The 15282-nt window shown below is 38.7% G+C and overlaps 1 protein-coding gene across 1 annotated transcript; it reads left to right on the forward strand.

Moving 5' to 3' along the window:
- Positions 1–10020: 10020 nt before the first annotated feature.
- LOC129755693 (protein TSSC4) lies at positions 10021–12418 on the forward strand. Its single transcript, XM_055752308.1, has 3 exons — positions 10021–10097; positions 10641–11025; positions 11869–12418. The coding sequence occupies exons 2-3, from the start codon at positions 10753–10755 to the stop codon at positions 12361–12363; spliced, it is 768 nt and encodes a 255-aa protein (XP_055608283.1). The 5' UTR covers positions 10021–10097; positions 10641–10752; the 3' UTR covers positions 12364–12418.
- Positions 12419–15282: the final 2864 nt, after the last annotated feature.

Consider the following 15282-nt stretch of genomic DNA (forward strand, 5'->3'; position numbering starts at 1 on the left):
TATGCATGGAATAAAAATTCAAAACAAAGTAAAACAATTTCATATATATCACACGGTTTATTCAATCATGCACTAAATGACCACAATCACAAGTCATAAACCGTTCGAAATTTCCTTCGACTTCGACTTTCCTTGTTTTGGCATCTGGGGCGTGATGCAAGCTAGAAAAAAATGAAACTTCTATTTAATTGGAAATTCTTTAATAACACTAGTTTACAAAATTTTAAAAAAATCGTGAACTTGATTAACTGACCAACATTTTTAATGTAAAATCGGGCGCTGAATCCGAAAATGAAATTCAAAAAAATCTCAGTAGAACAGTTTTTGAGTTATGCTCAGAATATGAAATTTCGAAAAAATTAAAAAAGTTCTTGTACTTAGATTAAAATATCTCGGACGGCATAACAGTAATTTGAAATCACTCTTTTGCATATTGAAGGTGAATAAGTTTTCTATCGATCATCTTAACACTGTTTTTGCGTTTGACCAACAGTATTGCTAATATTAGTGACTTTATGAGAAAAAAAATTATAATAAACACATTTTTTTAGAGAAAATTTTGTTTCAACGAAAGTTTAAGACTCGATGGTAGCATTTAAAAAATCTGATTTTCTTTTGCGCTTGAATGTCAATTTAAAACAAAGATTTCAAGTGGTTATTTATAAAAATTGGTTGAAAATTGAAGAAGTTATGGCTACTTTACCATAACTGAAATTTTTGGGGTTTTTAATAATTTAACGAACCGCAGTACACTTATCATAGTATAGGAAGAATGAAACATGATAAATCTCAATCGCTCCAAGTCAAAATTATTTATTAGCTTACCAGAAGGTCACATGCCAAGTTTCAGGAAGATCTGACCATAGGGAGGGGTTGCTTAAGTCTCAAACGTGAATAAAATTTTACGGTATTTTACCAGGAAGGAACGAAAAAAAAACTGGTTTTTCATCAATAACTTTTTTCATCACTAGCTGATTGTTTTTTATGGTTGATTTTCTTAAAGCCTATGTTGAGACAAATATTTCACCCGAAGACTGTAACTCGATTGGATTTGAAACAGAAAAGTTATTGCGGTTTAAAAATTGAATTTTGGTCGAAAATTGTCGTATAAAACGCAATGGGTAAAAAGTACTCATTGCGTGTTGGACAAAATTTGCGGCCTTTGAACCGCAATAACTTTTCTGTTTCAAATCCAATCGAGTTACAGTCTTCGGGTGAAATATTTGTCTCAACTTAGGCTTTAAGAAAATCAACCATAAAAAACAATCAGCTAGTGATGAAAAAAGTTATTGATGAAAAACCAGTATTTTTCGTTCCTTCCCGGCAAAATACCTCAAAATTTTATTCACGTTTCAGACTTAAGCAACCCCTCCCTATGGTCAGATCTTCCTGAAACTTGGCATGTGACCTTCTGGTAAGCCAATAAATAATTTTGACTTGGAGCGAGTGAGATTTATCATGTTTCATTCTTCCTATACTACGATAAGTGTACTGCGGTTCGTTAGATTATTAAAAACTGCAAAAAATTCATTTATGGTAAAGTAGCCATAACTTCTTCAATTTTCAACCGATTTTGATAAATCACCACTTAAAATCTTTGTTTTGAATTGACATTCAAGCGCAAAAGAAAATCAGATTTTTTAAATGCTACCATCGAGTCTAAAACTTTCGTTGAAACAAAATTTTCTCTAAAAAATGCTTTTTTTATAATTTTTTTTTCTCATAAAGTCACTAATATTAGCAATACTGTTGGTCAAACGCAAAAACAGTGTTCAGATGATCGATAGAAAACTTATTTACCTTCAATATGCAAAAGAGTGATTTCAAATTACTGTTATGCCGTCCGAGATATTTTAATCTAAGTACAAGAACTTTTTTAATTTTTTCGAAATTTCATATTTCGAGCATAACTCAAAAACTGTTCTACTGAGATTTTTTTGAATTTCATTTTCGGATTCAGCGCCCGATTTCACATTGGAAATGACCTTCAGTTTACTGAGTTCAAAAATGCTGTAAACTAGTGTAATGTGAGAAAAAACTTACACGGCAAGAATCAGGGAATCGCATCATATTCGTGCCTTCTTTTGAAGTTTTTCCATGGAGTCCTACATCTTCTGGTTCCAAGACGATCTGTAGCGACAGTAATCGATATTTAATTTAAATTTATCCTAACTATAATTGAAATGTAAAGTGAAATACTTACCACAATCTCTCTCATCATTGCCTTATTTACTGGACAAATAACGCTTTCAATTTGATAACGTATGAAACGACCCCTTTTGAAGGGAGTCGAGCTTTTTGAAATAAGGGGTAATATTAATCCGATAAAATGACCCTTTTTTGACAGATCGTGGAGGTTCTCAATAACGGGTCAATATTACGCCTTTAAGGGGTAGCCAAAAGTTAGCGTGTGAAAAGACGTTCACGCTACGCAGCACAGAAATGTGAAACAGATGTAGAATCAGGTGCTGGGTTGCCAGGTGCCCAGATTTGTCTGTAAAACCAAGACTTTTGACCCTTCGTCCAGATATTGGTCAGACACAGATTTTTCCCAGATTTTTGCTCAGAGTGCCCAGATTTTACAGACTTTTGAAATTGAGTGATGAAATCAATATTAATGTATCGGATTTGATCCGCAAGTGCCAGATTTGACTGTAAATCTCGCTTGTATTCATGGGTATTTGACCAATCATTCATTAACTTTTTTTTCGGCATGGTACGTGGTAGGAAACAGTGTTAGTTATATAGTTCTCAATTCGAAAATAACCTGAATACAAGAAACCTCCCCCCCATCCCCCCCGCTCACACGCATCGAAAAAAATCTTGTTCAGTACCAAATTTGTGATCTTCCTAGTGCACAGACACACACAGACTTTTTTCCAAAATTGCCCAGATTTTTTATCCTCAACACCTGGCATCCCTGATCAGGTGGTTGAAATTACATTTATACAGTTCAAGTGAAAATGAACGTGAAAAAATCTTATTTTGTTAAAATAACTCAAAAAATGCGACACAACAGTAGGCATATTTACACTGCTCGTGAAAATGAACGTAAAAAATCTTATTTCGTCAATATCTCAACAACGTGACTCAACAGATTTTGTACCATGGTGGAATCGAGAGGGAATTGTTGAAAGATGAAAATCCAACAGGTCTTGTTGTTTAAAACCTCCTAAAGAACTGTTTTGATTCCGATTCCTCCACCACCCGGATTCAAACCAGTTGGTTCCATTTTGGTGAAAACTTTTTTGTTTAAGTGCTTAAATCTACTGTAACAGTACTTAGACCTACAGCAATTTTTCCAGCAATATCCAAATTTTCTACGCAGTTTCGTTTCACCCGACCATTTTTTCAAGTGTAATTGGCAAGCATGTTTTAGATTGCTATAAAAACAGTCTTGATGAAGGAAATTTACTTATGCCAATGCACAGTGGTCCAGAAATGAAATTTAGCGGGAAACAATTATTTGCGCTCCCGCCTTAGGTTTAAGACATTTGCTGTCCAAGACAAAGTTATACAACTATATATACAAAGCTCTACTTTTGGATGAAAAAACTTTAGGGTGGTTCATAAAACCCCTTAGATACGAAAATTAATTTTTGACTGTAGTGAGCTAGTGTTGTATAATGTTCAGCAATTATGTAGAACAACATAAACTTTGTCAGTATGCATTGAGCAGCCGTCGCGTACGGTTCGGTTGTTTTTATATCCGTTCGTGAGTTGGTTGATTTCTTTTGTGGTGATGTGAATATGTCAAGGAATAGTTCTCAATCGGGCTGCTTACCAATTTGTGACATTGTGAAAATGGTAACAACATGAAGAGTGCATATTAGTTGGCTGTGGAAAAAAAATTTAGGGCTTCCAGCGAAACAAAAATCTGGCTTTGTTTTCGTGAATATTGGATTCTGCCCCGGCATCGGTATGCGTTAAATAAAAACCACAGCCTACTTTGGTGCAATGGTCCGAAAATATAAAATCGATAAATATTGATGGCATGGCATGCGGTTCGTACTGGCCAGAATTATTCAAATTGGAGATCATGTGCGTAGTTTTTTTTAACAATAACGCATAAGTATGTAGTGCAATGAATTCAAGTGTAAAAGCGATATTTTGGTCAATTATGGCGTCGAACAGTAGAGGTCTCGAAAATGAGTGGACCGACGGTTTATTAGTGGAGGTGTATGCTTTCAATATAGCATGAATATGTGAATATCAAAAATGTGTTAGTGTGAAAAACGTGCATGGCGAGTGACAACGAAAATATTGATGATGGATATCCAGACAAGAGTACACGGAAGTATTGGTGAGATCGTTTCATATTTACGTCGTCTTCTCATATTCGGTACAGAAACATAGCTGTGCAATAAATTGGTACACCTGATTATCAATTCACAACTGTATCCTTTTTAAACAATACTATATTTTTATATTCATTATTTTTGTGTACCATTTTTAATAATTTGTTTTCACTCATTACTTATGTTATATTATAATTTACTATCGTTTATTATATCAACATATTATCTCTAAAAACTACGTAATTTTCCAAATTTTCAAGATCACTTGTAAAGTGGCGTGGAATAAAACTCGTGTAGTTTGGTTGAAGTAAAAACTTAGAGTGAGATTTATTAGCTGCCGAGCACGTTTTTATACCCGACAGAAAAACATTTACATGGATACGGGTTTGTTTATCTTGGCAACGGATTCATAGGTTACCATGATTTGTCTAAAACTCAACACTCCTCCTTAACCTATGATTCCAATTAACTTTTTGAAATCTTGATGCTTTATCCGAGCCAAGGGTTTTGTTAATCCATCTGCTGGTTGATGGCTCGTGGGGATGTAGTTGATCTTGATGTCTCCTTTTTCAACGACGTCCTTAACGAAATGATAACGGATGGAAATGTGTTTGGACCGTGGGTTGAAGCCTTCGTTCTTTGCGGTGCAGATTGCAGATTGATTGTCACACCACAATGTAACCACCTTCTTCCCTTCGGTTTCCTCCAAAAGCTGCTGCCACCAGATTCCCTCCTGGGTCGCTTGGGAAAGGGCCATAAATTCAGCTTCGCAGGATGACAATGCCACGCTCGGTTGACGCGTGACCTTCCAGGATATCGCTCCTCCCATCTTCTTGAAGATGTACCCGGTAGTGGATTTCCGAGTATCTGGATCTCCTCCCCAATCGGCATCCGCATATCCCGAGAGTTGTGGATCTGCGTTTTGTGAGTAAACCAGTCGAGCTTCTTTGGTCCCGCGGAGATACCTCATTATGCGCTTGACTGCTGTCCAGTGCTGTTTCCCGGGATTTTGGTTGAACTGACTAACAAAATTGACCGCAAACGCAATATCCGGTCTCGTCGCTTGAGCTGCGTAGAGAAGAGAACCAACCGCTTCTTGATAAGGAATGGTTCTTATCGTCTCCTTTTCTTCGTTGCTGCTTGGACACATAGACTTGTCGAGCTTCATGCTTCCATCGTATGGAGTGGACACTGCTTTGGACTCGTGCATGTCGAACCGTTTCAGTACGCCTTCGATGTACTGCTGCTGATCGAGGTACAGCTTGCCACCCTGACGATCCCGTGTGATACGCAGTCCCAAGCAAAATTGCGCAACTCCTAGGTCCTTCATTTTGAACCGGTTGTTCAAAAATGACTTCAGCCTCTTCTTCAATTCTTGATCGTTGCTAAATATCAAGAAGTCGTCGACGTAAATTGTCATATACGTCATCTTCGCCTCACGGATAATGTAGTACATACAAGGATCCAGCTTCGAACGGATAAGTCCAAAGCTCCGCAACGCTTCGTCCAGCTGGCTGTTCCACACCCTGCTGGATTGTTTCAGGCCATATAACGCACGCTTCAGTCGGCACACCTTCGAAGAACCATCGTTGAACCCTTCCGGTTGTTCCATGTAGATTTCCTCCGAAAGCTTTCCTTGTAAGAAAGCTGTTACTGCGTCCATCTGCTCGATTTCCAAATCGTGTTGTACTGCAAGGGCCATCAAGTAACGGATTGTGCAATACCGGACCACCGGCGCGTATACCTCGCTGTAGTCAATCCCGGGACGCTGGGAGCAACCTTTTACCACCAGCCTCGCTTTGAATCGCCCCGGTCGACCATCGGATTCTCGCTTGATCTTGAAAACCCACTTATTTCGGATCGCCGTCCTACCGGGTGGAAGATCCGTGAGCTCCCAGGTTTCGTTTTCGGCAAGCGCGTTCATCTCTTCCTGCATGGCCATCTTCCAGCAATCGTGATTCGAGCTCCCCATAGCGTCAGTGTAGCTCGTTGGATCGGCCTCGTCACCAAACTGTAAGGAACCAGGACCAGTAACAGGACTAAAACAGATGAAGTCATTATACTTGCCTGGAAAAACGCGCTCCCTACCGCTGTGCCTCGATCCTTGCTGCTTATCAGCTGGTCTTGTTTTTAGTTGCGGCGGGAGCGCCTCGTCAGGCTCCACCACATCGGGCTCCACCACAATCGATTCAGCTTCCGGTCGGACTTCAACATGTTGTTCGTTCTGCAGAACAACGCTTCGACTATCTGCTCCTGGATTGACCTCTTCCGGCTGCCTTGGAGTCATATTGTAGAACAATTCCGTTAGTTCTACCGATGATTCCTCTGGAATCGATTTAGCCGGTTTCCCTTCGTTGACGAAAATTACTTGTCTGCTGATGACGATCTGCTTGGTAATTGGGTTGTAGATCCGATATCCTTTAGAATTCATCGGATAGCCAACGAAAATGCCTTCTTCCGATTTCGGATCAAACTTCTTTCGCAACTGCTTGGGAGTTTGATACATCGCCTTGCATCCGAAAACTCTCAAGTTTGTCAGGACCGGCTTCTTCTTGGACCACGCCTCTTCCGGTGTCAGGAATTGCAACGACCTGGTTGGACTGCGATTGACGATATAAGCGGCCGTCGACACGGCCTCCGCCCAAAACGCTTTTGGTAAACCAGCATCGCTCATCATGGACCGCGCCTTTTCCACCACCGTTCGAATCATCCTCTCGGCCGTACCATTCTGCTCGGGGGTGTAAGGACAGGATGTTTGATGTACGACTCCGTCTTTCTCCATGCTTGCTTTCATCTTGGCATTGACGAACTCCGTTCCGTTGTCACTACGGAACACCTTCAGCCTTCGACCCGTCTGCCGTTCTGCCATGGACTTGAACCTTTGGTAAACCTCAGGGACCTCAGATTTTGTTTTTAGGCAGTACAGGAACACCATTTTCGTCGCATCATCAACAAAAATCACGAAAAATCGATTGCCTCCAATCGAGCGAACTTCGATCGGACCACAAACATCAGCGTGCACCAAATCAAGGGGACCTTCTGCTCTGGATGTGCTGGAATGAAACGGATCTTTTGCATGCTTACCCTGAATGCATGCAACGCAATCTTCGAGCTTCTCTCGTGGGTTCAGATTCACGCCGTCAACCATCGATACCAACTTGCGCATTCCCTGTTCGTTAAGATGACCTAGGCGCTTGTGCCAAATTTCCATCGTCACGAATGAACTTTCATTCTTTCCTCGATTGAGCCTGTACAACCCATCCGTCTCGGATCCAGAAGCAATCACGTCACCGTCTTCATTCAGGACCTCGCATCGACCGGCTTGGAATACCACCTGCAACCCTTTGTTGCAGATTTTGCTGATTGATAACAGATTGGTTGCAAGATCGGGAACTAGAAGCACACCGCGTACTTCGATGGGACCTTCTTCCAGCACCATGGTGACGTTGCCCCTGGCAACAGATTGCATCGTCTCGTTGTTTGCCGTGCTGATGGAATGCACGAAATTTTCCTCTTTGATGAAACCATCGTCGCACCTGGTCATGTGAGAACTGGCCGCCGAATCAAAAAACCACTCGTCTGAACTTCTCGCCGTCATCACCGCGCATAATGCCTTGCCTTTCTTCGTTCTGTCTGGATTCGAAGAACCTTGTTTACCGGGACAGTTTGCTGCGTAATGGCCAGGTTGATTACAGTTGAAACAAACGCTCTTTCTTCTAGCACCACCAGACCGAGAAGCACCCTTCGAACGCCGAAACTTTTGCTTCGTGTACAGGGCACCTTCATCACCAGAGCTCGTCAATGGCCACCTAACGTCTTGCAGAATTTTCGTTTTGATGGCATCGGACGTCAGCTCCATTCCCGACGCTTGGATGCCCATTATCATCGGGGCATAGTAAGCCGGAAGACCCTTCAGCAACAAAGATGCCAGCCACTGATCGTTAACCTCGAAATCGATTTCACGCAGGCTGTCGGTTGTCGTAACCAACTCATCGACGTAATCCTCCACGCTCTCGAAGTCTTCTAATTTGACCGACGTCAGCTTGTCCAGTAAACCACACCGTCGGCTCAACCCATCGTCCTGGAATGCCCTCTGCAGCTTGTTCCAGGCCTCTTGAGCTGTTTCCGCATTTCGCACCAGACTAAAGTTGCTCTTCTCGATACTCAGGCAAATGGCAGCTAACGCTCGCTCGTCCATTTCCGGATCCACATCGTCGCCGTCTCTCGGTTTGACAGCACGCCACGACCCTTCTCGGATGAGAATCATCTTCATCGAGAAGGACCAAGAAGAGTAGTTGATTCGTCCTTTCAACTTTTCGATAGCCGGCAGGCTCACTGAGCTTCCGTGAGAACGCGCACCGGCCGCTGGTTGCCTTCCGCCGTCACCTTGACCGGATGGGACACCGCCAGTACCGCTTCTGCTGCTGCTTGGGCCTCTGCCGCTATTCTCGTTGCTTCGGGGACCATCATCTCTGGGGAGAACCATCTTGCGAAAACTTTTCTTCACTTCTTCACTTCCAAACTATTCTGGGCCCATAACCACTTGTAAAGTGGCGTGGAATAAAACTCGTGTAGTTTGGTTGAAGTAAAAACTTAGAGTGAGATTTATTAGCTGCCGAGCACGTTTTTATACCCGACAGAAAAACATTTACATGGATACGGGTTTGTTTATCTTGGCAACGGATTCATAGGTTACCATGATTTGTCTAAAACTCAACAAGATCTGTGCTACATATTTAGAAGGAATGCATCTGGGGATAATCCAATGAAATTATTGCAAGCGGCACGGGTAGCCGGCCATTGTAGGTTTCTGAGGGTTGGATGCGTTCTTTCGACGAACCATCGGACCGTGGAAGCCCTAGAAGAAATTCGAAGGCCAAGCCACACAGACATAGGCAGGACCTTGCTACCGATGGGGGAACCATACATACATACATACATACAACAACATAATTGATGAAACTTTGTAGAAGACTTTGAATGTATACCTATTACCATTTAGGTATTAGGATGATTTTTCGTGTACAAGTTAGGGTGGTCCTCTAAAAACAAGTTTTTTTGTTATAACTTTGTTGGGTATGAACTTATTAAAATCATGTGTTCGGCAAGTATTTGGCAAATTATTGTGCGCATCTTTTGCAGAAAACAAATTTCAAATATCTGTTTTTGATTCACAGTTATCATGAATTTTGTGTTCAAAAATGGTCGTTTTGTATGAGCCATAACTTCAAATGGAGCAAACCAAAAAAAAACAAACTTTATTTAGTTTGAAAGAACGTGTTAAAATCTACATTATACCAAAAAAATTGGAGAGGTGTTTTTTGTTAAAAGCTTTTTATTTTTATTTGAACTTGACCAAAATTGTTATTTTTCATACAACGTTTCTATATTATTTTTGACTTTGTTCGACTGTGTGAGGAATTACCGTACACATCGTTACATTTATATCATATCACGATAGTTAACAAATCTGAACAACTTTTTTTTAAATTAAAAAAAAAAGTTTATTTTGAGAAAACAATCATAAAACTCATAGAAAACAAAAAAAATAACACTTATTGCCAGAATGTAATGAAAATAATAAAAAAACGCATTATGGGTCACGGATCACAGGGTGTCCGTCTCACTCGACTTTCCCCTATTATGAATACAAGTCTTTGAAAAGTGTGTAGTCTGTACCTTATCTGTTACTTTTTACCTGTGGTCTGGACTTCACAGCCTGCGATATCCATTGAAATTTTAAACTTAAAACTAGGCAATAATACATGTTATTAAAGGAAAAATTATGTTAATTTTTGGGTAAGCCTAGATTAATTAAGTAATTAGTATTTGTACTGCTAACTACTTTAAACGTAGAGATAGTAAATTTGGATTAAAAAATACTGCCAAGAAATTAGGTTATATTTTGAGAGGAAGGATTGGTATTCATACTTTAATCATACAATATTTTAATCAAATGAAAAATGAGGCAAGTTGTACAATAACATGATATGGAGAAAAAAAAACTTACCGTCAAGTTAGTAGCAGTTTTTCGCGAATTAACTTAATTTCAAGGAATTCACAACTTTTCTTCGCCAAATGTAGCCGCACTCGATGCTTTTTTTTTCTTCCGCATGAGCCTGACGTTTCTGTTTTTTTTGTTTATATTCGAAAATTGACCCCTGTGGCAAATTTCGACTGAAGAATATTTTTAATCAAAAAATTCAATGGGTCATAAACATTAAATTTAATTGAAACCATGTTATTTTTTTTAGAATTCCCCCTATTTGTTAGTTTTAATCGCGTAAAAAACATGTTAACTTTATTATTCCTAAAAAAAATATATTTTATATTTATTTTTAGTATACTCCCTTTTGAAAAGGAACCAAACATTCATATTTAAAAATCAAAACACAAAGGTTGGTGTTTTAAGAAAATCTTCAAGATTAGTGAATTCACTAAAAATCCTCCGGAAATGAGTTTCGAGGACAAACGGAAGGCACTGTTTGCCTGTCTGGATTCGGCGGAGAAAAGCATAGCGACGGATTCGATGCTTCATAAGGATAAGCGACCGGAGCCCAGCACCGATAGGGATCGCCAGGGAAGAAAATACTCGGAATCTCCGGATCGGCGTCACGGGCACCAGAGCTCGTCGATCAAAAAGTTCCGGGGCCGAGAGAGCATCTTCAAACGGCCGGCTGCCCCAATCGGCAAATGTTTGCCCTCGTCCCGGGTTCCAGATTTTAAGGTGAGAAAAATCGATAAAATTTTCAGGTATTTTCCAAAATCTTATTAACAATGATACTTCGAAATATTGCATTAGTTATTTAGTAATCTCTCTTATCTAATTGTACTTCCTCGACCTTGTTCAACCGTTATTTCGATGAGTAAATTGAACTTAATTCATTTGAACAAAATCCTTAAAATAAGATTTGATTCTGCCTTAATTTATTTTTACCTATCAACGCTAAAATATAAAACTGTACCATATTCTAGTATTAGGTATATTTTAATTTTGTTAAGTTTTCCTTTGAGTACGAAAACTAAAATGCCTAAATTAACCATTTGTAATTAAAAAAAAAATGAGTAGGCGTCCTATTTTAAAGATAAGAATCTGAATAAAATACAAATTTTTAAAATGTTTTGAATTTTAAATAGTACCTATTCAAATTTTAATTAAGATTCTAATCTGAATAAGATTTGAAATGTTGAAAAAGAATCAAATTCTCAATAAAAGGTTGAAATATTGAATTCGATATAAATTTAAAAAAAAAATCAAATTCTGAATAAGATTCAATTTTTAAATTAGATGAAATTCTGAAATTCATATTAGGAATTCTGAATATTCATATTCTACGTCAACAAAAACAAAAAAATGAAACATCAAATTTGTACAAAATATCATTCAATTCCAAAATCAATTTTTAAAGAATAGTTCCTAATCATTTTGTTATTTATGAATTGAAAAAGGTTATTATAAAACTTAAAATTAGAGAATCCAAAATAAATTTTTACCTATTAGGATGTGAACTTCAAGTAGTAATGTTGAAAGTAAAAAAAGTTTTAAATGATTCTGTTAATCTATTTCTAGAAAAATCCCCACAAGTGGACCAAATATTCGCTGGAAGATGTGGACATCAGCGACCGCAGCAATACGGCTGCCGCTTTTTCCTTCTTGCGACAGATTGAATCGCAACGACGGGACAGCGGCATTGAGCACAGCGAAGATGATGATGTCAGTAATATTGACGAAGACCATGAACACCGGAGTCAGCCGAAAGCACAAAACGAGGAATCTGGTACCCAATTTCGGAATCGAATCAAATTCAATCGCTCTCAAAAGCTGAAAACACAGCTTGAGGAAGAGGATAGACCACCACCCGAGACGAGCAGTAAAGCGGTAGTCAAGGGATGTAGGGTGCTGATGCCGGAATACGTGGTAGGGCAGAAACCTTTTAAGAAAAGTAGAAACGTTGTTTCTAAACCTACGAGTAGCACTTCTGGATCGAAAAGAGATCGAACTAAAGAGTTGAAGCTGGATCATCTGATGGACGATGATGACGACGATGAAGACGAAATGGAGTGAAGCAACTTGTATTTAAATATCTATTACATTAAGAATACAAATTAAATGTTACTGAGGTAAGTTTTTTTATTATTATTTTGATGACCATAATATTCTAGCTTTATCAGGACGTCTATGGACGGTTATTCTGCAGTATTTGGGACGACACAAATATATTGAAAATACTATCAAATCATATCAAATGAAATTGCAAATCTCACCAAAGGTTTCTAAATATTTTTGAGGAAACGAAGTAAGGTACATCGGGGTAAGTGGGGAAGGTTTTTCGTATAGTTCAACTTAAAAATCTTTGAAAAATCAGTAGTGGACCAATTTTGATAAAATCATGTTCAATGTGATGCCGAATATGTTTTTTAATGCTGAAAACAGCTTGATGGATGCAAAGCGAGAAAAGCTATCGCGTAAATTGTTAGTGGCAGTTGATTGATTGATTACAGTAATTCAGTACTGATGGGCTCTCCAATTAAACGGAAAGTTATCGTTAAAGTCTAATATCAATTAGTAAATAGTGCAAGTAGAGAATCATCAACAGCTTTTTCGTGTGATGACAGGCCCAAGTGGCTAAAGTGGCTCCATAGAGTAATCAGAACTAAATCCATCAAACTATAAAAAAAAAACAAGAGGTATTTAACAAGCGACATTTTTAAACTGCTGAGCTTGAATACTTGCTTTTTCAACAACTTTAAAATTGTCAAACAGAAAAATACAGAAAAATCACTTTGGCTCCAGATAATTTCAGTCAAATCTGCGCTATAACCGACTGTCTTGGCCTGTAGGATAGCGTTCAAGTTTTCTAAGCCTACGGTCATGAGGTTGAACCTCGATTTCGGCGTACAATGGACATTCTCTGGTAGCTTTAACAGTTTTAATACGCTGAATATCATATCCTTGTATACTGAGGTTTTTTTTTAGACAGTATTGTTTGCGCGGTATTTTTAACGCGGATTTTCGAACTAACGCGGTTTTTTCGCCTATTTTCGAATCACCACGGTTTTTTTTTCACGGATTTTGCGAATTAACACGGTTTTTGAGAGAAAATATTCTGAAACTTTTTCAAAGGAAAACACTTAGAATATTTTTGTAGTTGGGAAAATCTTAGCTCTGTGACTAAGAACGTGATACATGAGATCTGAGACCTGAGACTTGAGACCTGAGACTTGAGACCTGAAATATGAGACTCGAGATCTGAGACACGAGACATGAGACTTGAGACCCGAGACATGCGACATGCGACATGAGACATGAGACATGAGACCTGAGTTATGAGACATGAGACCTGAGCAGTGTTAAAAATTTTCACTGTCAAAGCTCAATCTTCACTCAACTGACAGCATCCTCACTGTCAAAGTCAAAGCTTTTAAATAGCTTTCATACTTGCATCTTTCAAAATAAAGGAGCTTTTTTCCGTATTCATTTCCTGTCAAAATCCTTTCAAATTCATTTGAAAGCCGCTCCAGTCATATTCAATTGAAAATGATTGATGTTTTTGTGCATAAATATTTTTGCAGGTCCTTTAACAAAATTTTCGCTTCCTGAATTTTTTTTTCTTCCATATTCAGAATAAATAGGCAGATGTTTTATATGATAGCTGTAATGGAAATCGCGTAATCCGTCGCCTACTGAGGACATAGTTTGAAGATAATCATTTTTCAAAACGAAAGATAACCAAAAATTAGTTTTGTGTTTTTTTTCATATTTTGAATTTCTATAAAAATATAACTAGAATTGGAAAGACAAACGTATGTGTAGGCCAAAACAATCCTTAATTCCAAGATAATCACTGAAAGCAACACACATCAAATTGGCATACACCGCATCATGTCCTTTACATCGCCGCACACAGAAGTGTTTGTTGTTGTTGCTGTATTCAAGTCTTCCATGGCGCTCTTTCAATCCTTCATGACTGAAAATGTCTGCCTTTCAAATGAATATAATGTGTATAGCACCAAACCGAATAGCGACAGTAGGACTAGCGACGGTTTTTTACTAGCGAGATTTCTGTCATTTGCAGGTTTGTTTTTCTTTTTTCAGTCCAGTAGGCGATTTCGATGTAGTACTCGAACATTGTTTATGTTATTTACTGTACATTTTCCTTAGGCCATCAATCGCATGCTCCAAGTATCCTAGGAAACTTGCGGTGCGTCGTTATTATTTTTAACGTCGCGACGTATGCGCCGTGTAGCTTGTAGCAAAGCTGCTATGATTATTAGCGCTCATATTTTGGATTTTTCCTGCATGCATAATATGAATATGTACAGCGCACACAGTCATCGAAAATTGAAAGGCGGTTTCCAGATTTCATTCCTATTGGACTGAAAGCTGGGCTAGTATTCGTTCAATTGGAAAAGACCACGGAAAATAATAAAAAGGTAAAATTTACCGAGTTAGCAAAGGTGAACGCTCGTGAAAGCCAAAAAGGTAACTTCTACCTCTTCAAGGTGAAACTCACTTCACAGTGAGGTAAAATTAACCTGAATCGAGGTTGGAAAAAAGGTACAATTCACCGAGAAAAAAGCTGAATCCAAAAAAGGTAAATCTTACCTCGTAGCGAGGTGAAGTTCACCTGAATTGAGCTCGAAAAAAAAGTATAATTCACCTAGAAAAAAAGGTAAATCCAAATAAGGTAAAACTTACCTCGTAGCGAGGTGGAATTGACCTGGATTGAGCTAAACAAAACGGTACAATTATTCTAAAAAAAAAAGTAACTATTCGCCGAACACGTTCATTGAGGTTAAGCTGTTTTGTCATTCTAGGAACAAGTTTTGCTTTGTGCCTAATATGTGAAAATCGGAATAGAATGGTAAGTGTTTTTAAATATCATTTAGTTGTGCTGGTTCTCGTCATAATACTATTGATTTTGTTTCAGATCGGCCCATAGAGCTTTGAGGTGTATTCCACGTCATCCTCCAGCCGGAAAAG

The sequence above is a fragment of the Uranotaenia lowii genome, chromosome 3 (assembly GCF_029784155.1).
Source record: "Uranotaenia lowii strain MFRU-FL chromosome 3, ASM2978415v1, whole genome shotgun sequence".
Lineage (NCBI taxonomy): Eukaryota > Metazoa > Arthropoda > Insecta > Diptera > Culicidae > Uranotaenia > Uranotaenia lowii.